Here is a 27,975-nt window from a genome sequence, read left to right on the forward strand (position 1 = left end):
GGGTTTTGATTTGTCCATAGCCATAGTTTTTCCTTAATGCTCCCCATTTACCCTCTAAGGAGTTTTAGTTTCCACTCTTCCTCCCTACATTTTCTGATCAACTCCTTAGTAAACACCAGCTTTAAAAGATTTTGTTCTTTTTCGCCTTTGAAGCTTATTTTTTCTGTTCCCTTTAGTAAAAAAAAAAAAAAGAAGCTCTGGTGCATAGTTGTTGAGGTCCCAAATGTAAGTGCACATGTGAACACAAAAAGCACCACAAACATGTCATCCAAAACACTGGCACAGGTAGAGAAAAGCTTCTCTACTGTTGGCGCTTCAACACCAGGGACAGCTCACAGCCTGTGCAAGATGTTGAGAAAACACCTCTCATTGTCAATCATCCTGTTCTTTTGTTTCTGCAACTGCTGGATCTGATTTAAATAATCTGAGATTGTAAATTTGCCTCAAAAGTTTTGTATAGTATCAACTCATTTCCACTACGTCTAAAACTTTTATAAACCTCAAAAACCTCTGTTCTCAAAGATTATTAACGTTGAAAGTACAATGTCAAATAGTTTATGCCAAATTTCCAATGACCAAGCCACAGCAGCATGTGTATGCCTGACATCATTCCATAATAATCCCAGATATGCTGCCAAACAGGATATTAAGCAACCGTTTCCTCACCGCTGAAGTTTTCAACATGCTTAAAACCATTGTGGACCTGTACAATGGCTACCCCACTGTGCTCCTACAAGCCAGAAGACCTCACCAAGAGCCTGCACAGACCATCCAAGTTCTTGCTGATGTTTTCTGTTGCAGCACCATATTTATCTAGTATGAAGGAGGCATTAAATAAGTATTGTCAATCAGAGACTTTTAGGTCAGCTAACTGAAAGCTGTCTTAAAAGTCTAACATTTAGTCTTAAAAAGATGAATGTTTACTTGGTTCTTTAAAAGCTTTTTCAAATAAGGGTAACCGTAAAGATATAATCTAATCCTGTTTAGACTTCTCTATCTTTGTGTTTATATCTTTTCTAACCATCCTTGAGTGCTTTACAGATAATCCGGACTCGGCTCCAGACCAAGCCTTTTAAAAGATTGCTTGTACCTCCACTCACAGTCTCTCAGAATCATTTCTGAACTATACAAAGGCATGCACCTGCATATCACCAGTTTTACAATAGCAGCAGGTCTCTGGGGCCCGTCGATGGAAATTTGCTGGATGTTTCCTGCTACAAACTCAGAAATAGTGAAGACCTCTCTCTTAAAGTGACCACTCTTAAACATTCTATAGAATTTACATAAAACACAAGATTTTTATATCATGCCTTTACACAATGTAGATTATATCCTTGGCCTGTTGAGCTTTAATTTTGTAGAATGACTATAAGCCCACCTGTATGTATGGAGGGGGCGTGTCTGTGTTGGGCACACAAAGAATGAGACTTTGTCAACAGCTCGTTCCCTATAGGTGAAAAAAAAAAAAAAAAAAAAACTGGGACATCATTCTCTTGTTTCCCTTTGGTTTTGGTTTTTGACACTGAGATAAGAGTGCTAATTAAGTCCAGGAAGTCAGACAAGGACATAGAGATAATGAAGCAGTGTTGCTGTGCATAGAAACACTGCACCCCCATCATAAATTGGAATTAATATGCTTCAGTTTCTATTTGTGTATTTCGCAAGCTCTGCCTCATTGTATAGATCAACTTATTTTGTCTATAAACCTATGGATTATGTGTATGAGGACAAAAAAAGGTTTCTGCTTTGGCGTCGCAAAGCCCATTCCTCAAAACGCTTATGTGACCTGACAGGCTGAGGTCCGCCGCTGACAGTGATCCATGTGGAGGGAAGGTTGCGATTGTCAGAGCGATGAATGTTGCCTTTCCGCAGCGCCTTCTCCCGCAAATGCTCGCCATGCGGTGGGCTGCATGCGCCGCAGAATAGCTACCGGCAAAATAACCATGCCTGCGATTCAAGCAAAGACAAAGGACGAAAAAAAAAATCCCAGGCAACCCCCCTTCACAACATGTGTCTGTAGCCGTCCCACCCATGTATTCTTTTAGCTGTTTAAGACAAATATTACTATAAGCAACAGCACATTTTAGCCAGATATTTTGGGGGGGTTATCACCAGTCGGTGGTTCCATAATTAATTTCCCAGTCACGTGCTGCACAGCAGATCTAAATGGTGTGCAGGAAATAAATAACAAGGTGGGTGCACACGAGAGAGATCTGATGAGCCGCCGTTCTTTTTTTTTTTTTTTAGAAAAAAATAGAATTTATTGTTTTATTTATTTTTTCTCGGGGTGCTGTTGATCTTGGAGAGATCAAGAGAGGAGAGAGTGATGGGTGTGGAGTGGAGGGAGGACGGGAGCTGCGCCACCGCGGAAAGAAAAGAGAGCCGGAGTCTGAGCGCGCGCCAGGGTGGGATGCAACATCAAGCCTCCTGTGTTCAATTAAACAACTTCCGGTTGGGTTTTCGCAATAGAGCTCCTGTTAATGTTACGTTATTTAAGAACAGCAATTATGAATGATTCTGCTAAAAAAAAAAGTTTATGATGCACTCAAGCAGACTAAATAAGATGTTTGCAGCGTGAAAATAAATGTTGTAGAGATGTGATACTTCAAACAGACTTTATAGCTTCCAGGAAAAGGCAGTGACTGTCAAGTGCTCGGTTGTTGGTTCGGTCCTTGCTTTCGCCAGTGTTTTAATTTACTGATATAATTTGTTTTCTTATTTCAAATAAATCTTCGTACTTAAACAATGAACAGCGAACGCATTTTATTTTGAAAGAAGTGTTCTTCATTTCCGGATTTGTGCGGGTATTTTCCGTGTGCCTTGACTTTCTCACAGCTCCAGCGGCAGGGAAACACACCCGTCAGCACCGCGCACTGGAGACAGGAGAAGAAGGAAAAAAAGAAAAAAAGAGCGCATCACGGACAAAGGAAAACATGGGTGCGCTGGAGAGGATTGACTCCAGCCGGAAAACGGTATGGATGAGCCGCTTCTCCTTCATCCACCGGGAGACCAATTAGCCCACCTTGATGAGGTGCTGGGATGCGAGATACTGCAAGCTGAAAAAGGCGGAAGGAAGGCTGCGTTTAATCCGTCTGCGGATCCTCCTGTGAGCTTGCCATGGCTGTGACGGGGAAGATATGCAACCGGACAGGGAGTAGTATTAATGTGCCTTTTTATTTTGTGCTGTTTTCCTTATTTTGTGGCCTTGCGTGTGGACAGTTGCGATATTCGATTACAGAAGAGCTGGAAAATGGGGCACTGGTCGGGGATCTGGCGCACGACCTGGGGCTGGATATTAGAAAGCTCGCCAGCCGAAGAATCAAGATAACCTCCTCCAGCAGCGGCAAGCGCTATTTGATTGTCAACCCCAAAAATGGGAAACTACTCGTCAACGACAGGATCGACAGGGAGGCGCTGTGTGATCTCTCCAGCACTTGCCTTATTAACCTGGAGGTGCTGGTGGAAAACCCCACCGAGGTGCACCATGTCGAGGTGGAGATTGTGGACGCCAATGACAATGCGCCGCAGTTCCCCAGAGACGAGTACCAACTGGAAATCATAGAATCCGCCTTGCCGGGTTCCCGTTACCCCATTGAAAATGCTCTAGATCCGGACGTTGGGTCCAACTCTGTCCGCATGTATCAGCTTAGCACAAACGAGAATTTTGCGCTCGTCTCTAACAAACCCTCCCTAAACACAAAGCACATTGAGCTCGTGCTCAAGAAGCCCCTGGATCGCGAGCAGACGCCTTACCACCAGTTAATTCTAAGTGCTGTGGATGGTGGGATACCAGACAAGACAGGCACGGCCAAAATTAACATCCGGGTGCTGGACTCTAATGACAACATCCCTCAGTTTGACAGCTCAGTGTACAAGGTGAAGCTGTTGGAAAACTCGCCCAAAGACACGCTGGTGATTAAACTGAACGCTACAGACCTGGATGAGGGCACAAATGCAGAGGTCTATTATTCTTTCAGCAGCTACACTCCAGAAAGGGTCAGACAGATGTTTAGCATGGACACTAACACAGGAGAGATAAGAGTGAGGAGCAATGTTGACTATGAAGAGACAGTCTCCTATGAGATGTACATTCAAGCTATGGATAAGGGCCCCGGGGCCGTGGCAGCCCACTGCAAAGTGGTGGTGGAGGTTGTGGATGTGAATGACAATGTCCCCCAGATCGTGCTGTCCTCCCTGTCAAGCCCTGTGAGAGAGGACGCCCGTGCAGACACAGTTGTGGCCCTCATTAGTGTCACAGATCGAGACTCCGGCGCCAACAAGCAGGTGAGCCTAGAGATCCCAGCAGGCCTTCCGTTCAAGATCAAGTCATTCAGAAATTACTACACTTTGGTTACCTCAGCCTTCCTGGACCGTGAGACCACTGATGCCTACAATGTCACTCTGAGTGCCACAGATGGAGGAAACCCTCCCTTATCTTCCCAGAAAACCATACAGGTGGACGTAGCTGACGTTAATGACAACCCGCCACGCTTTGAGCAGACTTCATATACAGTGTATGTGGCTGAAAACAATGCCCCCAGGGCCTCTTTGTGTACTGTGAAAGCTCAAGATGCAGACATTAAAGAGAATGCTCGCATCACCTACACTGTGCTCAATGACAACAACCATGGCATTCCTGTCACCTCGTATGTGTCTGTGAAGGCCGATACAGGCGAGGCTTACGCCCTGCGAGCCTTTGACTATGAGTCACTGAGAGAGTTTCATTTCCAGGTCAAAGCCCAGGATGGGGGCATTCCTCCACTCAGCAGAGTCGCCACAGTCTATATCTACATCATGGATCAGAACGACCACGCTCCGGTGATAGTCAGCCCGGCTGGCAACGGGACCCGCTCGTTGGAGACGGTCCAAAAGAACGCTGACTCCGGTGCCTTGGTGACCAAAGTGGTGGCGTATGATGCTGATGCAGGTCCAAATGCCTGGATGGCCTACGTGCTGGAGACAGCCACAGACTTGGACTTATTCAAAGTGCATGAGCACACCGGAGAGATCCGGACCACTCGGAGGATCCTGGAAGACAACTCCACCTCCTTTGCTCTAACTGTTGTTGTGAAGGATCACGGCCAGCCAGCTCTCTCCTCCACTGCCACCATCAATGTGGCTGTCATGGAGATTCCTCCCAAAGTGGCCCCTGACACCAAGAAGGTCTCTCGGCCCCACAACACTCTATTTTTGTCCAATGTTACCCTATATTTGATTGTGGCCTTGAGCGCCACAACATTTGTTTTCTTGGTCACTGTGGTGGTGCTGGCCATCGTTCGTTGCCATGCCTACTGCTCCCAGCCCGGCTCCTGTTGTGGGTCACAGAAACCCCCTCCAGATGGTGGGAGCAGCAGTGTGAGTGCTGGCGGGGGAGGCAGCGGAGGGGCCGCAGGACAGCCTAATAACAATGTGGTGCTTCGGAGAGACCTCAAAGTGGAGCCTCACTACATTGAAGTGCGCGGGAACGGCTCCCTAACGAAGACGTACTGCTACAAGACCTGCCTGACCGCCACCTCCGGCAGTGACACCTTCATGTTCTACAACACAGGGCGGCCCATCAGTGGCACCTGGGGCAGCGGCGCTGATCGCTTCTTCACTAGTGGAAGTGGATTTGTGCGCAGACTGAGCATGCCCGATGCTTCACTGCAAATCTGTCCAGAGGTGTGTCATTCATTTTTTATGTTTACCTTTGTCTCCATAACCAAAAGCCATTGAATCATCTATTTTTGATATCAATCCAAGGTTTGCATTGAGTTTACATGCATTTGCAAACAATTATTCACACTTAACATTAAACTTCACATTGTGTTTAGGGTATTACTGCTCCATACATACACTGATGCCACAGTTTTGCCTGTACATTTTTTTTTTCATTGCAGTGAGGAGACATTTTTGCATGTCAAATTTGATCTAGTCCTGTGTTTGAAGAGAATCTTTGCAGCATTCATTACCTTTCTTCACTTGTGCTGTCACGCAGCCCTGCCAAACTCAGCACTTGGACTGAATTAGTGTCAGTCCTGATGCTTTTCAAGAGACCTGTGTTTCATCTGGTGATTCAGAGATTTGTGTTTCGGTTTGAGGTTGTCATCGCTTCTGCATCACGAAAAGAACCCTGTTTTGTCTCTGCTAGTGGATTAAACTGGTCTGTGCACGAGACTCTGTGAGTGAGTGAAATATGGCAGTTATACAGAAGTGGCTTTATCAAAGCATGACTCTGATTTTGCATCTGTTGCAGTGTCTTAGATATGTTCTTAGGAAATGTGTAAAATGCATGCGATCTTAAAGGTTGCATCACACTAAGATTAGGGTGAGGTTTTTGTTTGTTTGTTTCTTCCTATTCCATATGCCTTCCAGGTGTGTAAAATAACCAGTTATTTACTTTGCTATATTTCCAGTAGTAATGCATTTAGTTTCTTTTAAAAATAACTCTGGATTGATGTGATGCAGGTAACACATTTAAGTTACAGTATCTTTAAAGTGTTCAGTCATAAACATTGCTCTTAATTGTGAATTGTTTAAGCCTATTAGTTATGCAAAACTATGCTGGACTCTTTATTTTCAATTTTTTTTCTTTTTCATGGCTTAAAGGCTATAGTTTTTATGAGTCAACATATTTATTTAATTTATACAAAGCAACATTAAATAGATCATTCAGACCTTTTGAAGTGTCATTTTGTAGAAAGTTTAAAAACAACTAATATCTTACCTCTTATTATAGTATTTATTTCTGACTGGATTGAAAAGTTCAAGTGGGGCCAAGACCAAAGTGGATTAAGGTTCATTGTGAATTGTACTTTATAAACCTTTATATTGTCATTAAATTCACATTACAGAGAAATAAATTGATATTCCAGCTGGAAGTGCTACAGCTAACTGTTGATGCCACCGTTTGCTCCAGCAAAACTGGACTGCAGTATCAGCAAAGTGTGGAGGCACAAGTGTTGCTTTTAATCCTGAACTATAATCGTGGTCTTGGCTGCGGTTTGCTCTTGCAAATATTCCTAGATTAGTATGTAAATGACATGAAACTGAGATTGCGTTTATAAAATAGTGTCTGCATGAACCACAATTATTTCTTTTTGGTCTTTTTAATTCATCAGTCTGGTCAGAAATAAACTCTATATCTCCAAATTAAGGTTGTTCAAAGAGCTATTGAATACAAGTAGAGGAAGATGATCAGCTTTTTTGTTTTTGCTGAACCCCACTTCATAATGGATACTCCATCCCTTTAATTGAACCTTTTAACTATTAAAAGCCAGTTAGTAGTACAGTTGTCATGTATATCTATAATATATATAAATCATCCCATCAAGACTGTGTGGCTGTGTAAATTAGATTTATCGCCATCACTGTTCCTCAGCCCAGCAGATTAGATTTACTCAAAGAAACTGGTTGGAGCAGCAGAAAACACTCCCCTTTGAATTGAGCTGAACATAGTTTATTATCTGTATGTGGGACACTTTCTCGTGGGTGCAGGTGTTTCTTCTGTTTTTTACACATTCATTACTAAACCTCAGGGGGGAAACAAAAATATTACAATAATTTAATGTTGTGCAGCCATAACATGCAAGAGAAAAAAATTGAAAAAGTCCCAAATATTCAGGGTCCATAAAAATATTATTATCAACAAAGTTTGGCTTCATCAAAGGAAAATTATTGAGGGTCCTGACAGCTTTAAAATGTTCAGCAGTATAACTGCAGCTCAGCAAAACTAATGCTGGATAACAGATCATTTTTACTAGTATTTATAAAAAAATATATATATATTACATGTTTTTTATGTTCTCAGAACCATTACAAGTATTATTATAATGTATTTCAGAAAAATAAGATGTTGTTGCCATGGTGATGGTGGTGTTGCCTGCTGAATTTTAAAAGCAACTTTTTTTTTTCTACCAGTGGTCTACTGGGAACTACATCCAATCAGACCAGTTTCATTAGGAGCAGCCAGATTTACTCTGGTTACACACCAACCCACACACACACATGCACACACACCACAGCCTGATCAAACAGCAGCACTCAGGGAATGGAGCGTAACTCCCCCCAGCTCTCAGATTTTTTTACTGGCACTGAGTGGGAGATGTTAGAGAAGCTGTCAGTTTGGCTTTCAGTTGCACCCCCTTTTTATTTAGAATAAATGTGTGTAGATATCAATATGCATGCATGCTTGTATGTGGTGGTGTGTATGTGTGTGTGTGTGCGTGTGTCTGAAATGTGTGACACAACTGCACACTGTTCCTCTCACATCCTGAACTGGGATGTGCATCATGAATAATTGATGAGACCATGGCCCAGCCTGGCTATATGCACAGTATGAGATCAAATTAAACTCCCTTTCTTTCCCTTTTCCCCTCTCCTTCCTCCATGTGTCTCTTCATCTTTCTCTTATCTCCCCTCTTCCTCATACTTTCTCAGCCAAAAGCCCCGAATGCTGACTGGCGATATTCTGCCTCTTTGAGGGCTGGGGTGCAAGGGTAAGCAGTTTCCATCTTTAACTCTTCTGCAAGTTATATATATGAATGACTATATGAATATATGAATGAATGACTAACAAACAAAAATATGATAATATTTGGTTGCTCTTATAATTTGATTTAATTACCTAATCTAAATTTGCCTAATTTTCAGTCCTTGTGCAATTCTACAAATATCAGCCACAGCCAAAAGGTGAAAAGTGGTTAATAATGGTTTTGTCTATGTGGATATTTGTCTGCGTCTGCTAGCAAAATATCTCATGAACCATCAGTCTGATTTTATTGAAACTCTAAAAAAGCAATCACTGAATGTACATTAAATGATTCGTTTTTTGAGTTAGCCCAAATCAAAATGGCCACCACAGCTAATCAACCGTAGAAAGCACAAAAATGGCTGTAACTCAGTCAACTCTACACCTATTGAGCTAAAGTTTGGTGTGGTAGTAGCTGAGAGCCATCTTCAACACATACTCCATGAACTAAGAGATTGCCTAAGATTGCCTTTGTTCGAAACCTTACCATAAACTACTAGAGTCAATTCTGCTTGTCTTCTGGCAAAATATTTCATGAACCAGTAGAATGATTTTAATGAAACTTTCAGAAGTAATCACTGCATGTACATCTACAACTGTTTTTATCTTTCAGTGCCAATCCAGTTCAGTGCTACACCTTTAATATATAAATTGGCTGGCATGAAATGGTGTATGTTTGTTAGAAAGAGCTTACTCATAATAAATAAGGCAAATTGTGTTTCAGCTAAAAACTCAAAGACAAATATGAAAAATCTTAAAATGCATGTTGTAATAAGTTTGCCACGCTCGCAAGTAGTTTCACAACATTAAAACTGCAACAATGCTTCCAGGGCATGATGCTAAGTAGAAACCTAATTAGAAAAGTCTGAGAAGATTCATATAGCCTTTAAAGAATGCATTACAACATCTAAAGAGCTTAATATTGACTGTGAGCTGTTTTTAAAATGTCAAGTTTCAATGTTTTTTATGGCCTGGTTCTCAAAAACCCACCTAAAAACATTGGTTGTTTATTTTTCGTTCAGAAAATAGTTAAATTTCTGAAATTTATTGTCTCCATCTTGAAAATATGTTGATGAAAACACAAAACTCTGATTTACACATTACCTAATACTAGATTAGTGCTTAGGACTACAACAAATTTGGTTTTAAATGATACCTATAGTTAGAAATAGATCCGGTGAAATTCCTTTTATTGTCTACATGGAAGCTAGCAATTTACTCTTAGTCCCCTTATCTTACACTGGGTATCCTGATTGAAATCAAATAAATAAATAATTAATAACACAGAAAGTATGGCAGTAAATATAAACCTGCAAGATAGTCAAAAGCCATCCATAATATTATAATGGTCTGTAGGGTTGTGTCTTTGGTACCTCAGAGCACTCAGGGTACTCATCATGATTCTGGGAATGTGAAAGTCAGCTGATTTAGATGTAAAGTAAAACAAAACTCTAAATGTATATGGTAATATTGATGCAACATAATCAAATAAAAACATTTTCAGAAATGACTGTTGGTGGCTCATCGGCCTTCTTCCTGTGGGAAAAGGCATGCCAGTGGATGCAGTATCCCTCTCCCACTGTGATGTAGTATTATATAGGTCATCAACATTCTAAGTGTCACTTCCCCTCTTACGGTCTCTAAGCAGGAAGCATGAAGGACAAACGAGCTGACGACGACCTTTCTCAGATTATGAGAAACACACATGCATCAGTTTACAACTGCCCTCCATGTGTGAGCATCTCTCAGGGGGAAGTTTGAACTTGAGTGAACTGGTTCGTACACAAAGGACCTCATTAACCCTTATTACTACACTAAATCAAATTAAAGAGCCTGTGCAGTGACATCATCACAACTGTTTATTCTACCATCATGGATGGCAATCTGTATATCTTAGAGCTACATGGATTAAACTAGGGTGAGACAATTGCACAGCACTGGAGATCACATTTTAAGGTTTGAGCCTGGACTGTGAGTTGCATACTGCGCCTCACACCCAACCTCAACACCTGGCTCATTTTCAAATTTAACTGACCCCTTAGAGCAGGATGCCAGGACCTCACACTGATGGAGCTGAGCAGTCTAGTCACGCAGAGGCACATTTGGTGGGCACAGACTAGAGTCTGATTCAGACAGTGGGGTGACCGACATTGAAAAGGCAATTTGTTGTTGAATGTGGAAGCAACAAAAGGGTGCACCCCATACAAGAATAACCAGGAGACTGATAAACAGGCCACTGTGAGCATACCATCAAGAAACCTTGTTACAACTTATACTTCTACTAAAAAGTTGAGTTTTGTCATCTTCTTGGAGCTCCACCAGGGCCATGGCTTATCCTGGATACCCCAATCCGATTATTTCATTAAACCATTCAGTTGGTAGCAGCATCTGGACTCTCCTTTCTGGATCTTTTCCTGTTTTCAATTACAAATAGTGGAATGGCAGGTTCTGCTTGTCTCCCTGATGGTTTGTTTAACCTACTGACGTACATGAGACAACTACGTTTCTGATTTGGGAGAAAATTTACCACTTTTAACAGGACTCACACATTACCACATTAAAAAAACAAAGGAAATTTGCTGTGAAACATGAAGGATAAACATAGACTATGTAATTTTTTTGACGTAAAGCTGCTCTGTAGACAGATTCAAAGAGATTTTGATAGCAAATATTACTCTAAAACTGGACTTAAGTAAACATTGGAAGAGCACTTTGTCTAAGACTTCTCTTTACAAAACAAATATAAAGATTTTATGTAGAAACTTGTACTTGCAAAATATTTTAGTAAATCCTCCAACTACATGTTAGAATAAAGACTTTAACTACTTTTCTCTCTTTAAACCAGAGTTAACTAAAATAAGGAAGAATATTCAGCAGAATAATAACTACAAAAAAAATCTGTACTTTTTAAAACTTACATCTATCACATTTTAAAATGATCAGGTTTGGTACCAACATGAAATTAAGTGCCTTTCTAATTTGACATAAGGACAGCTGGAACATCAGGAACTAATGAGTTTTCCTTCCACATGCTCAGGCTTTGTACCAAATTTTCATAATTTCATGCTAACAATGCTTACTGCTCACTTGGGCACTCATCTGCTCCGTCTAAGTTTGATTTAATTGGATATTAGAGCTAATTTCTATGGTGAGCAGGAGATCAGAACGTGCACTCTGTCAACAAGTTACTGTAACATGACATGGATTAACATAAATCATTGCTGCAATTTGCCGCTGCCATCTTTTAAAATGACAGCGCCTGTAATGTAAGCAGACACAGAGATGGTCCACTTTGACACTTAACCCCAACTCATGATCACATGGCATGATCACATGAGTCTATGCCCAGCAAGCATTAGTGGTCCATGGTCAGTTCAAAGTAGCTCTGGTTGTTTCCTAAATCTTTTTCAACCTTCATTCATAATGCCATTTGTTATTAAAAAGAAATCCCCATCAGTGTTCTGCATTTGTAAGATAGTTTTAGGTCCAATGTTCTGTTTTCAGATACAGAACACAATTAATTTAGTTGTTATGGCTACAGTGTTGTAAGCTAAATATAAATCTGCATAAACAGGAGTTGAAAAACAGATTCACAGCCTATCCTCAAATGAAATGGATTTCTTACTTAAATATTTTTTTTACTTAAGCCTTTATATTTTACAATACAGATCATGTTTCATCAATTTAACTATTATAAAAAAAAAAAAAAACTCTGTGATTTGTGTTCAGACATCTGACAATGACAACAGTGACAGACAACAGCTCTAGGAAGCTCTTTATTTTCCATCCATCTGTCTGTTCATCCATCCTTCCATCCATCCCGGAAGGAAACCCAGATATGCCCCTCCTCAACATGCTCCAGCTCCTCCTGGGGGGCTCCCAAGGCATTGCCAGGCTGGAGAGGATGCATAATCCCTCCAAGAGTTCTGGTTATGCCAGTTGGGACCCAGAACAGGGTCTCCTCCCAGTGAGACATACCTCAGGAGAGAGTTGTTCAGGAAACATCTTAATCAGTTGCCTAAACCACCTCAGCCGACTTCTTATGATGCAAAGGATCAGCGGCTCCATTCAGATGATGACGCTCCTCACTGTATCTCTAAGGCTGAGCCTACAGAGTAAGCTTATTTCTGAGGCTTGTACATAGGATCTTGTTTCTGTCATGAGCCATACCTTATAACCATAGATAGATGGACTAGTAAATTAAGAGCTTTGCCCTTTGGCTCAGCTCCTACTTTATCACAACAGACCAGAGCAACACCCTCAATATTGAGCAGATAAAGCCCTGATACTTCTTTCTCCATCCTCCTATCATTCAAGAACAAGACTCCCAGATACTTTAAGTCTTCAGCTTGAGGCAAAATTCACCCACTTCCTGGACGGATCATTCTACCATTTCCCAGTTGAAAAACAAATATAATGCCATGGTTCTCAATTGACAAGGTTAAAACACTCACTTGATTTTTTTTTTTTTTTTTTGGCAATGTCAGAACAAACAGATGATACACAGTCAGGTAAATATTAAATACATCTTTAGTCAAAATTTTGTCACAAATTACAACAAAACACAAATGCATTTTTAAAGTCAGCCATATCCTGAAAGTATAACACTACCAGAGGTTAACCACATTAATGAAACCTGTCCTGCAGCAGTGGTGTTACGCTGCAAACAACCCTCCTGTTTAACAGCAAAAATAACCAACAAATGAAGATTTTTATTTTGCTTTCTAAATGGAATATTTAAACACAATCTGTTTTCCTCTTTGTCTTCTTGCAGTATTTAAAGCCAGCCAAGTCAAAAGGTGCTGACAAATGTCTAAATGAGCCCATGTGGTAATAAAAATATCACTTATGATTACTAAACTATAGTACAAACTTGGTAGCCAGAAAGTCTAAAACTGGTCAAAATGCACATGTGGGTACACATCAGTGTGGTAAAGCTGTTTGTTTACTGTTTATACATGTTTGTTGTTGGATCACTCACTTTTCTTTATTGTTATTGTCATCATTAATACCATTAATAATTAAAATGCAGATCTCGGAATGTAAGCATTCAATAAAAGTGGCAACCAGGCATCAGATTAATTATTAAATCCAAGAAAATGGAGTTAACAGAGCTGGTTCACTGGATCAGGTCGCGCATTGATGCAGTAATAATTTTTATATTAAAATGCTTTTTATTTTTAAAGGGTGAAGAAATAGCACAGCAGTAACCGCAAACAGGTATTTGTTGAAGTTATTTATAGCAATTCTCCATTTGGCTGTTTGTTTGTATAGTGAAAGCTTGTTGTTACTTTCTTTTAAAGCCGAAAATTATGCATCAAAAAAAGGACAATAGATTACCATTTTTGTTTGAAAAAAAAAATGGCCAAGAAAAAATATCAAATCTTTACTTTTGTGTTTGATGGATGTGTGATCTGTCTTCCAGTGCGGTTCACATGGAGGAGTCCTCAGTGGTGCAGGGAGCCCAGGGGATGCTGGTCCAGAACTGGCCCACTGTGTCCAGTGCTGCAGGTGAGTGGACGATACTGCAGCAGTCAGGGTGTGGAGTAAATCAGAACAATCATGTGTGTTGGCAAGCTCATTGGCTGTAATCCTACCAGGAAACTGCAGGGGAACAGGGAACTTATATTTCATCATTCTCTCTTTTGAAGGCATGATATTGTATATTCTAAACTAGAGTGATACCACCACTTTAGCTAAACAAACAAAAACCAAAACGGTATTAGAGGCAATATTTTCTTTTTTTTTAATTGTGTTAAGTTTTATACTTGAATGAAAGAACACAAGAAAAAAGTGAAAATTTATCTAAGATGACATAATTGATAAAAAAACAAGGATGGCTGTACAACAATTTCTCCTCCTTTAATGATAATTTTTTTTGTGTGAATGGGTTAATACCTGACATGAGAAAAGGGAAGAAAGGTGCAAGTAAACTGCAGGTTACATTCGCTAGCGAGTCAAACAGTCATGCATGTGGGAACATCACATTTTAAGGGAGTGCTGTGGACAAAAGCAGCAGTAATGTTCTACATACCTATTACTAATACATAGCACTTTCATTACATTTATCAGTAGCAATATAATATTTCTCTTTAGCCTTTCTTACCATAGTTCATGTTGAACACCGACTGAATATTCCTCATTTCCAGGTGAACTTTTGTCATGGTGGCAATAAATTGTCACTATTGAAGCAATGTCTTTAGCAACAGAAACACTGACACTAGAGCACACGCTGCAGTAATTATTTGCCTAAATGGTTGGCACATGATTTAAAATCAGTAAATGAATTATAAACAATCCCACAAATAATTGCCTTAATTTGGAAGCAATGGCGGATGGCGGTTTTAAATTGCTACTTTTCTTCCTGTAGTGGCTAATTGTGCTGCAATACTAACACTAGCTTGTGTGAGCTTCTTTTTCTTTATTTTTTCTTTATTTCTGTTCTCTTTTATAACAGTTCTACGGCTAAAATGAGTGTTTTGCTAGCATCTCTGTTCATTAAAAAAAAGCATATTCAAGGGGCACTACTACTTTTTTAACCCTTTTGTTCAGAGTTTTGGACCTTTTCCTTTCAGAATTTCAGACCTGGCTGTTGTAGAATTCCCTTATTTATGCTTACTATCCTAAATATATCACCTATTTATTTAAGAAAAAACATACATTGACAAAAATAAATTTAGGATTTTAAGAATAAGTTTAGGTGATTTATGTTCTGCACCAGTAGAGCTTCAAACATAAAGTATGTTGGCAAAATCTTTTATATCCCCTCACTCTATGTTTATACATTTGACATTACCTTATACTGTCACATTCATACTGTAGTAGATCATTCAAGCATAAAAGAAGTTCTGACATTTTAGAGAAACTATTTCCTCCTTTTTGTTGAGCTTAAGTTAGGAATGTATGACATTTTCATGTCAATCAGCTAAATGTGATGCAGCATCTGCAAGGCAGTTAGCTTAGCATAGGAAAAGCAAAAAGATCACTGAGAGTTACAATTGACCTTCAAAAATTTAGATTCCACTCATGCACTTCTTATTTCTTGTACAACAACAAAATAAAAATAAATAAATACAACCATTTTTGCATTGCTTTAAAAATATCTACAGTAACTCTCAGCATGTAAATGGATGAGTGAATTTCCTAAAATGTCAATCTGTTTCTTTTATAACCTTTATCTGGGGCAATACTGCTGGGACATAGCGCTGTAATGCTCGCCCTACAGATGCTGTCACATCCAGCAAGGTGGTTTAATTCAACTGCAAACTAGTTTTAATGTAGTCAATGGAATGGTCTTTGGTTTAGAATTTTTTAAAAAAGAGATTCGAACATCTACATCATCTTGAATTCCAGTGTGGCGTTGATGCAGAGCTTAGCTGAAATGCTAGAAGCCCGGGGCCCTTCAGCAGAATTGCAGATAAACAACTGAGTCCTCCCTTTAAAGCCCACAGCATGAGAAGCCACAGACTGAAGACGGCTGGAGTTTTCAATAAGAAATGAGTTGTCCTGAGTGGGTGGCATCATTTAAAATATGTAGCAACACAACATAAGTGTAATGAAGATAACCTTAAAAGTTGACCTGTGTTGCATCATGTTCAGAATCGCTGCCTCAGAGCCTTAGAGCTAATGACTAAGAACATCTTGGAGTACTACGATTTGTTGAAAGTGACAGAAATGACCGGAAAACTTTTGTGAATGGAAAACAGTAATTGAAAGGTTGTGAACCGTTCCCTCCTTTCAGCCAAACTTCCCGCCGTTGATTTTCTGTCAGGCTGCAGGAATTACAAAGAGACTTCAAGGTGAAGGGTAGCGTCACAGCGAGTGACAGAACATTTCATTCTTTGTGTCAGTAAACAAGTTTATTTGAAGGTCTTCTTTTCTGCCGAGTGAAATAGCTGTTGTTGTATTTTGTGTTTTTAATACACCAGTTTCTAATGTTTGTTTACCAGCCTTCTTAGTCTTTCTTATTATTTTGCCTTTGGGATCATGTAAAAAGTCAAATGTTTTAACAGTCTTTTTTAGGTTGAATCTTGGAAAACTGTTGAGACACCCTGCAGAATTTCAGTTGATCATGTTTATAGCATCTTAAGAAGTGGATTTTTTCTTATGACACATTCTCTCTGCTGCACTTAACTGTTATCCTGAAGTTATCTGACATGTTGTGGTGCATCTAAATGTAGCATCCTGAAATCCATGTTTATTCAAGTGATCTATGACACAAATGAGGAAAACATTTGTCAGCTGCCAGAGGGGTGGAGAGGCAAGCCATTATCAGTTACGGGAAATTGCCATGGAAAACAAAAATTGAGAAATCCAGCAACATTAAAAGCAATTTTGGACAGAAAAAGCAAAAGAGGCATGAAGGGAAAAAAATATCGAGGTGTAGGGGGATGGAAAGAGAGAAAGGTTAAGAGGATTGTCAGGTTTCTGCAGTGGTGTTGTTGCTAGGGAACGCCATGTGACTTGTTGCCTGGCAACACTGTCTAACTGAGAGATTGCTGCAGCAGCCGCACCCTCCATCAGCAGGGAGTGGGTGAAGGCAGTTTCCATAGCGACTGGTCATATCTCTGAATGAAATTTTTAGAGACGGGAGTCGAGCAGCAGAAAAAGGGAAGCAAGCTCAGCAAGGATGAGTATTAAGGAGAAATTAGGGTAACTGAAGGGAGGAAATGCACGAAAGTAGAGCTGACGTAGCTCCGTCTCATGAACAATACATGTGACTTGTACTGATTTCATTTACTCCAGCACTACATGATTATCACATCAGCAGTATGTGCCTGCAAACCTCCAGAGTAATTCATTCAGGATGGAACTATATGAGGACAGAAAATAACTATTTTAAATGTAGGCCATCAGGTTACATGAAATGAGGCTTCAAGCACACTTATATTCTCATCAGGTATCATGGCAACGTCCTTACAAGGAGCCATACTGACCTGCTTACCAGCAGCTACACTGTAATTCATTTCAGACAGCCATTTGCTGGAAATACAGGATTATCTCAGGAAACTGCAGAGACCGCTTTGAAAAACAGCAGCAGCACTTAGATGCAAATTGCTTCATAAATGTACCAATTTGTGACATGACCTGCTAATTATAAATTATTTTTTCTAATGCAAACACACATACTCACAGAGGAGTATTACTGATTCTTATCAGTATCCTAATTAACAATGTCAAGTGTCTGGGATTTGTCGCAGCAGTACAGGAAGCCCCAAGATGTCCCAAGACATTGTGGCTGCAGTATGGTGCAAAAGTCATGAACCATCTCACTATTTTCTTATGTTTTGTTTCCACTGAGCCTGATTTACTTGTAGTCTTTTAAAGTTGTCTTACATCAGTTTTCCAGTTTTCCTTCAACACTAGCTACTTTTTACTCATTTCCAGTTCACTCCTGGAAATGACTGAACTGAATTTTTAGAAGAATGCTTTTCATTTAGTTTTTGAGCCACTTTAAACTGACTGAGAGATCAAGCTTTAAAAAGTAACCTAAATCAAGGAATCAACCAGAATTGTGCATGTACTTAACATATATTTTAGCCGAGCCAATTTCAAATTGCATGCCTGGCAGTGATGTTGGAGATCAAAACAGATGGAATTATGACCATATAAAATGATCCATTATGTGTTGTCTTATGGAAAGAGTCTGATTGGCAACAGCTTCATGTCTCAGTATTCTGTTGATCCAAGCATACTGCCATTGCAGAAAAGCTGACCTGGATAGAGCAAAAACACAAACAACACAAAAACATATCAAAGCCACAGCATTATTGAATTAGTGTGGGATCATCTTCAAAGAAAATAAAAGATGAATGCAACATGTTTACTGTGTTAAATAAACAGAGACTGTGATCTCAACAACTGGGAAACTTTAATGAATTTATTATACATACAAAATATTAGACATGCTGGATCTACACACCAGTCACAAATTCACAAAGTCCCCCTAAACCTAAAGTTTAGTTGCTCTTTAACATCTTCAGATTTCTCCCTCTGTCTTCGCTCTCACACCATACGTGCTTTCTGGGAGTCATTTCAATGTTTAAATAGCTTCATAGTTTTCTTTTATCACTTAGACAGATTCAGTCCAGAAACAACATCCTAATGACTAACACTCAAACATTTAAACAGCATTTCCTGGAACACTGGCTTATTGAAAACACATTGCTTTGCACAAAAGTCAAATACCAGATGTGGAAGAACAAAGTGTGTTTCTATGGCAGGGCCAAAACACACAAATAACCTAAAGTCCAAAAATAATTACCTAACACCAAGTCCAGCGAGCAGTTTAATGGACTGACGTTCACATCCTCAGGGATGAAGCTGTTATATGTAGTGTTTATAATATTATTTTACCAACTAATTTAATTACCCATCCCCTTAATACTTCACTGTGATATTTTACATTTGATGTATTTTTTATTACAGCAACAAATGATAAAAATATCATTCACTGCAGAAAATAATTGTAACAAATTTTAAATTTAATACTAAAGAATCAAAAGAAAGTTTTGCCATGCACCCACTTATTTAATGCACTGAGTAAGGATAATGTCAACATCATCATTTTAACTCTGTGCTTTGGTGAACGCTCAGCTTTACTGGGTCAGTTTCTTGCCACCCACCTTCCTCAAAAATCCACTGGGCCTTTACAGAAAAGACATTTTAAAGAGACTGAAAACAGCTGCAAAAGTTGGAAGGATGAGGCTCTGTAACACTTTCAGACCCTCTCTGTTCCCTCTGGGAAGCATTCCAATGTTGAAACAGTTTCATAGTTTTGTTCAGTTGACAAGTTTATTGTGGCAGAAATAACATCCTAATGGCTTATCAGCATGTAAACATCGAAACACCACTTTTCCTGGAACACTGGCTTATTGTAAATACACTGAATTCACTGTGACATTCCCTGCACACATGCTCATGGTCTTCATTGCATCACTTTGTTGTGTAATTGACAGATTTTATTTGTCACTTTCTTCTTTGGCTTAAAAGGTTGACTTAACTTTGTCAACAACAAGTTTTGTAATGTCTAACAATTTGCTTGCAGAACTATGTAGAAACTCTCTTAAGAGTTTAAACTATTAAAAAGTTCATAGGAAGTGTCCTGTGTGCAGGATAGAGTCCTATGAGAAGTTTATGAACAGTTATTAATTTAACTGTGGTAGTTAGCTCTTTGAACAACCTTAGTTTGGAGAAACAGTTTATTTCGACCAGATTGACGAGCTATTTTATAAACACTGCTGTCCATTTTGCATTACACAAGGCTGTACCAGAAAGGCTACAGCTAGCCTCTGCTGATACTGCTCTTTGTGCTTGCAAATAACCCTAGAATTCTATGTGCATAACCATGTAATGCAAAAGAAAGTAATTTGAAAGTTTATAAAATAGTCAACCTAAATTTCTATAAAATGTTTGACATTGGAGTTTCTTTTAGGCAACAGCAACAGTATTTCAATCATGATCGTGCTCCTTTACATGAGAGGCAATCTGTTTTGGATTACCACTGATACCATTTAAATAGGACTTCCAAATGCCCCAGTGTTTTCCTGGATTTAATACCCAGATTAAATACAAACAGACAGATCATACTGTCAAATGTCATAATCCTCAGAAACAGATATCATTAAAGCTTTACAGCAATGGGGATGTCAGCTAACACAATAAAGCTAATTATTATTAAATAAGCACATTAGCTGCAATTCAGCAACATCTATATGTATTATTTAAAACATTCTGAAAAAAGATCACAACAAATAAGACAAAAATGTGAACAGTTTAATGGTTTTATTTGGTCTCCAATCGCTTGCTGTTGTTAAAAATTAGCATTTTCTTTTCTTGTGGTCTTGGCATTTGAGTATGTTGTTACCATATGTCATTCTTTAACACATTGTCTGTTCGTTGTTAAATTGAACACAGTCGTCATTTTCATCTTTGTGTTTTGAGTAAATATATTTATTTTGTAATGACTCATTGCTCATGTCTCTGTGATGTGCCCAGGTTTCATTGCAATGATCAAATGTGGCAGCAATGCGAAACTATTAACCAACTTGCACAATAGTGTCCATTTCATCTGCTCCTGTTGTAGTCAGTACATGGGCTTCATTTTCCTGCTCGGTGATCTTGCTGTAGGGAATTAATGAGACAACATGCGTACAGGCATAGCAAATTTTTAAAACAGTGTTTGTCCCAAAGGGACGTTAGTTAAAACCATTTCAGCACTCGAGCAATCTCATAAATAGCCTACAAAGGAGGGGGGGAAGACGAAGCTTTTTGCAAAAGCTCTGTTTGATCTAAATAAAATCCAGACTGAAAGTAGGTCAGTGCAGAGGGAACTGGTGTGGGCCTGAGAGCACCGTGTCTGCAAAACCCGCCCACCCCCATCCTTCTTACTGCCTCACTCTCATCCTCCCTCACTTGCTCTTCATCTCATCCATCTCCCCCTCTTCTTTTTCATTCCAAATGTTCGACCTTTTGACCCTATAGGTAATATCTTACCTTCTCTTTTCAATATATTTCATTCATCCCGAAAACACTTATTTCCTTTCTGCTCTTTTGCCTTTTTTCTGGCTTGCCATCTGGGCTAGTTTCCATTTTACACCCATGCTTTTGCATCACAGGCTGAATCCCTGTCTCTGGCCGCCTACATAAGTGGGATTAGGTTGCTGTCACTACCCAAATAAAACAAATGATAATCACAGTGTCAGGTTAAACATCACTGAAGGGTTTTTTTTTTCCTTACCTTGCCTTCAGAGATCTAGACTGCATTGCAGTTCTGAAAATTTCCATGATACATGCAATGCATGTGATACGTGGCTTGAGATATATGCTGATAAAATATGCTACATGAATCTATTTTTCATTTTTCAAATTGAGAATCAAGGTACAGTACATTCTATGTTGTGCATAAGTAAACAAGATTATCATCAGATGATGATGTTCCTCATCTTGCCGGTGGTGCAGTTAAGTGTCTTTTGTTTTGTTAATGTTTTATCATGTCATCCCAAAAAATCATTAACATTTATCTGTAATGAAAACAAAAGAAATATGCATCACCCAACATCTGTCGTTAGTTTTGGTCTACTTGTTTTTTTTTACATTCACTGTCATTTTCTAATGCATTTAATGACAATTCCCATATGCTCAGGAATGCATGGACACGTTGCAGTGCAACCCATGAGTTGCAATTCAGCAGTGCTGATAGAGCAGCTGGCTTCCCTTGGCATGGGTTTGACTAATCAAACTTTGGTAAAGGTGTGACAGTTTTCTCATCTGATTGGTTATTTTATTTTCAACAAGGAAAACCAACTCAGACTTCCCTTGCCTCCTTGTCCAATAGGACATTGGTTTAATGTGAGTGCGATGAAGTGTCCTAGCACATTTGTACACTGAAGCTTTGTTTTACTCATTTTGTAATGAAACAAAAAAGGGAGAGAGGGAAAAAACAGTGAAGAACAGTGATACTCTTTTTTTGGTAAATTGTTTTGGAAAAACAACAGCCACGATCTGGAAAAATTAAAAGCCTCCAGGAAAAAAAGTGCTATTCCTAGTTGTTTTTTTTATTATTATTACTACCTACATCATCATTGGGTTCAATGAATGCACCTTAACTTCCAACTCAGATCCCAAACTTTCTTTTTTTTACATCAGTCATGTTGTCATATATCTGTCCTGTTTCTATATTTTGAAGTGTAAAATGGGAAAATGAGAGATGTCCAAAAACCACTGGTATTGTTTGTTATTTAAGAATTTGGCAGTGAGAAAACTAGATTTAATTCTACCAACTTGATCAGATACCAAATTAAACATTGTGTTGGTTAAATGGGTTAAACTCAGACAACAAGGCTTTATGTCTTAGTAGTCTTAGAATATTTACAGACAAAACCTTTATTCATCATTTTTTTCTCTTTTTTTCTAGATGGAGAGGGAGGTGGAGAGCTGTCTCCCCCAGTGGGTGCTGGAGTCAACAGCAACAGCTGGCACTTTAGATACGGCGCTGGACAAGGCTACATGCCTCCTCAGCCCCTGAAACCTGGAGAGATTCCGCCTGAAGCCTTCATCATTCCCGGATCCCCAGCCATCATTTCTATCCGCCATGACTCAGGCCCCGTGGATGACAAAGGTGACTTCATAAGCTTTGGCAAGAAGGAAGAGGCCAAGAAGAAGAAAAAGAAGAAGAAGGACAAGAAGGACAAGAAGGAGAAAGGAAAAGATGACGGTGGTGATGATTAGAAAAGAAAAGGTGGCCTGAAAGCAGAGCACTACCATCCCAATTTCAGAGCCAGAAAAATAAACCAGATGCACATATAACCAAGGGAGCCTCCATGCACCATATTTGCATAGACTTTGTACAGTGGCCAAATCCTCATTCGACCAGGCCTGGCTCCCACATCAACCAAACTCCAACTGTTCTTTTATCTAAAGGCTGGACCAAATTAAAACAGAAGGAAATTTATCCATTAGATTAGCCTTTCTGTGATTTGTGTCCAACTCTCCCAAACCTTCACCCAGTTTGTATAATGACAACAAAATGCACCCAAAGAAGTGCGCTGTTTGTATCTGACCATCGTCAGCTGCTGGGGTGCTGGTGTCGATATCTCGGGCACCTTTTTTGTTTTTTGCCAAGTCAACATGAAGTGAAAGCCAAACTGAAACGAAAGGAGGCTTTTGTCTTCAGTATTATGGAGGGCTTGTAGGAATTCTGAAAATGTGGTCTTTTGTAAAAAAAAAAAATAACAATAATAATAACAAAAAAAAATAAAAACAATAGAAAAAAAGTACCAACACATACAGTACGAGATGCGTACCATACAATAAGCACCTTTAAGAGGACGAGGTGGCTGAGAGAAGCTGGCCCACACTCAAACAGAGCTCTGTTTCAGTGTAACATAGCACATTATGCAGGCTAACGATCTGCACTGGGTTGCACCATCTATGCGCAAGTTTGTTCCCAGGTTAGTTTAGAGGAAAGTGGCTTCATAGCTGATAGTTCATTTGTAATTAGCAAATTACTAAAACTGAATTGTACAGTAGATATTAAAGGTTCAGTTAAAGGTTGTATCTATGACAATGTAATATGAGTCAGCAATAACAGTTTGCTACGGATGAGGGAAAACTATGTGGATTCTGAAATGACTCATTAGGCTTAAAAGCTGTGATTGAACAAAATAATCCACATTTGTCTCTGTAAGGATGAGAACAGTTTTTACAAATTTTCGTCCACTCTCTGCAAATTATCTATTGCTAACCATTTTTCAAAACAAACCACTGTGTTTTTGGACTTTTATATTATTATTATTATTATTATTATTATTATTATTATTATTATTATTATTATTATTATTATTATTATTATTATTAAAGACGTTTGGCTTTTGTGCTGAGATAATCCCAGAAAATTACATTAGTTGAAACCTTAGACGGTATATAGGGTAAACTGGACACTGGAACAAAAGTTGGAAGTTGAACCCAAAACAAAACCATCGCCATTGGCTGACTGCAAAATAAGGTTTAAGTCTATGTAAATAAATAGACATTCTGGCATAAACAGGATATGTTGGCTTCACTTTTGTACAAAGACAGATATAAACCCATTGTCCATCTTTATATGCAGTCTTAAGTTCCTCAAAGTAATCAGACCTAGTGTTTACTTTTATGATTTATCTATTGCATTTTTTTTTTGCTAATATAAACTCAAAATTGACAATTTTAATGAAGCATTTCAAGCAAAATCTCACCACATTAAATGACATTATGTGATACAGCCAAACAGGAACAGTATTTTTTTTATTGTTATAGAAAAAGGAGACACTGAAACATGTTCTAAAGGCAGCTGATTGGCAGTAGTATATAATATGTAAAAAATGGACAGAAACATGGAAAAATTCCTGCTAAGGTGCTTCAGGTTACAATATGGCATGGAACTGCTAAAAAAAATAAAAAACATGAAGCGTGCATAAAAAACAAAAAAAAAAGCGCTTTACCGTTAGTGAGTGCAGTTTTGTGGCATTGTATCAGTTGCACTTGCTTTATTGCTTGCTTAGTTATTTAACTGTTACTTAAGGATACATTTTAATTGATTTTTGTGATAGTAACGCTTGTAATTTAGCGTAAATTGGATGAGGTGCTACTTCAAGGAAGACAAGGGAACCTACGTGCAGCTGATGCAACCTACCCCTGAACCTTGCTTCTCCAAATATGGTCGATATGGTCCTAATAACACTGTGTGTCAGCTCACCCAGTCAGATACACACACCTCTGCACACAAATACTATCCTTGCTGTCAAACGTGGATAGCGCAAACACACATGTTGTTTTTTCAATATATACAGAAACACAAATGAACAGCTATACTGAGAAATAGGAGTTCACCCTTCTATCTGGAAACTGAGAAACTGAAGGCCATTGCTGAATCTGGGAGTGTATTATATGGCTGAGACGCAGGAACGTTGCTTGTCGCTTCATTTCTGTTCAAGCCTGATCCCTCCGCTTCTGTCTTTGAATGTTAAGTAGTTGTTCTTCAAGCTCTGCACCATTGCCTCGACTGCTTCAGTGCTTGTAGGATTTGCTTGCCCCCGCTGCCTGTTTCCTCCCTCCACTCCTGTTTCTACAAATCAACATGGTGTGGACAGCATTTTTATAAACCCGCTGTCCTTCAGTGAACTGTGAAGCCGTAACTCAGTAACATTTGTGTATATTCATATTTACATACATGGGATACATACACACATACAAAAACAAAGTCTTTGTTAAGTTTAACTTCAGCTTCAAACCGAGCTTAGGCGCTTCTGCCAGCCTGACTGCTCATTGTTGTCAGCTCTGTTGTCTTTTAGATGGGCCGTGCGCTTGTGAGGACGCCTGACACATTAGCAGAAACTCAGATGATGCTGTGCTGGACGTGATGTGATAAGATAGTGTCAAAAAATAGCATTCGTGTGTTGGTCCAGTGCAGTAGAAAGAAAAAGGATTTGGGCAAGTTGATCCTCTTTTACCCGAGCAGAGTTATTGGGAGTATCTCATGTGTCTGGCATCAACCAACCAACCAATCTGGCCAGACTGAAGCCACTTACAAAATGAGTCAGTTTAACAAAAATAGGAAGGGGTTGGGGTTTTTTTCAACGTGGGGTGAAACTTCTTAGAAGTCAGCGAGAGTGAATATGTTAATTGTGCAACAGTCATTAGAGACTACATGAAAAGAATACCAAACACACCTGGCAAGACCTTAAAATAAGATTTTATAATAGTGCTATTATTATTAATGTTCTTGTTATTATTGCTTTATTGCTGTGCTTAAACATGGCTGCCAGGAAGTGCCATGTCAGATTTGAGCCGTGATCAAAATGTGAACCACAGCTGGCCACACTTTGTAAAAAAAAGGAGAGTACTGGAAGCAGTAAATATTGTAAGAGCTTCAACGTGATTATATAAAAGTGTCATGACATCTCACCTCAGTGTTCCTTGTTTTCGCCCATTGTATTTCCGATCACCTTTGGGGTAATGTGGGTGCTGCCATACAGCTCAGTCCCTCCCATTCACCTGCTTCCTTCCCCCCTGCCTCTTCCTGCAGGTGTACCTCTGTGCTGTCAGATCACCAAGTGGCTGTTTGCATGTTCTAAGCAAAGGAAACAGATTCTATATAGATACTATATATACATAACTATGTTTTTCCACTGGGAAATGTGTATTGAAATAAATATACTTCTGATACACATCGCCAAGAAAACACACAAACATCAAAAGACCCACATTCATATATAAAGGACATGAGTACATGAAGATACTGTTGATAACAATAAATTGTGGAAAAACCTTAAAGAATCACATTTTTATCCTGTTGAAAATTTCTTTAATCTTCTAGATATACATAATGCTATTGTGTTATGCTACGAAAGGCCGTTTTTCATGTTTTTACCCATCTGATTTTCATAGATAAGAAAATCAATCCTTAAAGGAATATTTTCACCATTTTGAAATAGTGTTTTGTGTAAAAGTTCTAAACATTTATTACATCCCTTGTGGTAAATAGCTTTCTGAACATGCTCAGTTTGGAAGAACACTTTACATCGGACAGGACTGACAAACTAATGGTTAGTCCAAATGCAGCCCAGATCAAAGTGGACTGCTGCTGTCTTAAAACGGTTCCTGTTTGAAAATGTTCATGGCGGATCATGTAAATCCTATTTTGTAAACCTTTATATCACCAATTTATGTTATGTTATTATGTGGTTATTTAGACAGAATTTTGTGGTTATTTACAAGGACAAATAGTGCTATTTTAGCATTTCTGGTGCTACAGCTACCAGCCATAAGTTTTATATTACACTGAGTATTTTGGCAGAAATATTTTCAATTTTCTTTCCCAAAACTGAACCCAGAAAATTCTACAACTAGCTGCTGCTGTCACTATTGGTGATTGCAAATAATCACAAAATTCTATGTAGATAATTGGGTACTGAGAAACTGATGGCGATGTAAAGATCAATGAATTTGTATTTGCATGAACTTGTCCTTCTTGTCAGATTTAAAATGTACTTCTCCAAACTGAGGTTGTTCAAAGAGTTATCGAATAGGATATTAGTTGTTCAATACTTTTACACAGAACAACACTTTAAAATAGCTTAAATATCCCTTTAAACTTGTGTTGAGCTTTGTAATGATCAATCAAACACTAATGTGAAATAGAATCATTTGTTCATCCTGCATATCTGGTTGTTGACCTGTAGAAAAAAAAGGCAAAAAAAATAACAAAAAAAGGATATAAAATACACAAAATGGTATAAAAAATAAAGTTGATGTATTCTCTGCTTGTGTATAGTGAATGTTCCTCAGTCGCTGGGCACGGCAGCAGGGATTGGCGTACACCAGTCGACTGTGGCCGTGTAGATCTGTTCATGACTTTTTTGTACACCTGCTTCTCATTGTTAAGGTGATAATAGTGATTCCTATGATTTCATCAATCTGGTAATGTGTTTTGTTAAGAAGTCACTAATAAAGTTTTTTTCTTAAATATCTTAAAATGTGTCATGACTTTATTAAGTCTGATTCTAAACACCGTCTTGGTTTTGTCACTGAGATTTACACCCAAAAAAAATTAAAAAAAAATATTACAGAGTTGTTCCAAATACATTTAGCAACTTACTGCTCTAGTGAACACCTTTGAAAACCTTATTTCTAAATTCTAATTTTTTTGTACATGAACCTAACAGATTTCCTAACTTCATTAATCTTTTTGACACTGTGTTTAATGAGTTGGCCATGAGTCAGAAATGAATCCTGCACACTTGATTCAACGTCTCATGGATATAATAATGCACCAAATGAGCGCTCCTTGAGAAGTCCTTAAACCCTGTGGACTTTAAAAGGAGAAACCATCTAAATCCCAATCAATTGTGCTCTTTATTTATAAGACTAGTGGTAGAACTTTAAAAACCACAGAACTCACAGTATACATGTCCCTGCTCGTGTGGGCA

At 38.8% G+C, this 27,975-nt stretch overlaps 1 protein-coding gene across 2 annotated transcripts; it reads left to right on the forward strand.

Moving 5' to 3' along the window:
• The first annotated feature begins 2,828 nt into the window (after positions 1-2,828).
• LOC108233861 (protocadherin alpha-C2-like) lies at positions 2,829-27,516 on the forward strand. 2 transcript variants are annotated; one of them, XM_017412566.3, is made up of 4 exons: positions 2,829-5,661; positions 8,419-8,477; positions 13,935-14,020; positions 22,425-27,516. In XM_017412566.3, the coding sequence occupies exons 1-4, from the start codon at positions 3,118-3,120 to the stop codon at positions 22,736-22,738; spliced, it is 3,003 nt and encodes a 1,000-aa protein (XP_017268055.1). In that variant the 5' UTR covers positions 2,829-3,117; the 3' UTR covers positions 22,739-27,516. The 2 variants fall into 2 exon arrangements, with proteins under 2 accessions (XP_017268055.1, XP_017268056.1); XM_017412567.3 differs by lacking the exon at positions 22,425-27,516 and adding an exon at positions 13,696-13,729 and having other exon boundaries at positions 13,935-14,023.
• Positions 27,517-27,975: the final 459 nt, after the last annotated feature.

This window comes from Kryptolebias marmoratus, linkage group LG13 (genome assembly GCF_001649575.2).
Source record: "Kryptolebias marmoratus isolate JLee-2015 linkage group LG13, ASM164957v2, whole genome shotgun sequence".
NCBI lineage: Eukaryota > Metazoa > Chordata > Actinopteri > Cyprinodontiformes > Rivulidae > Kryptolebias > Kryptolebias marmoratus.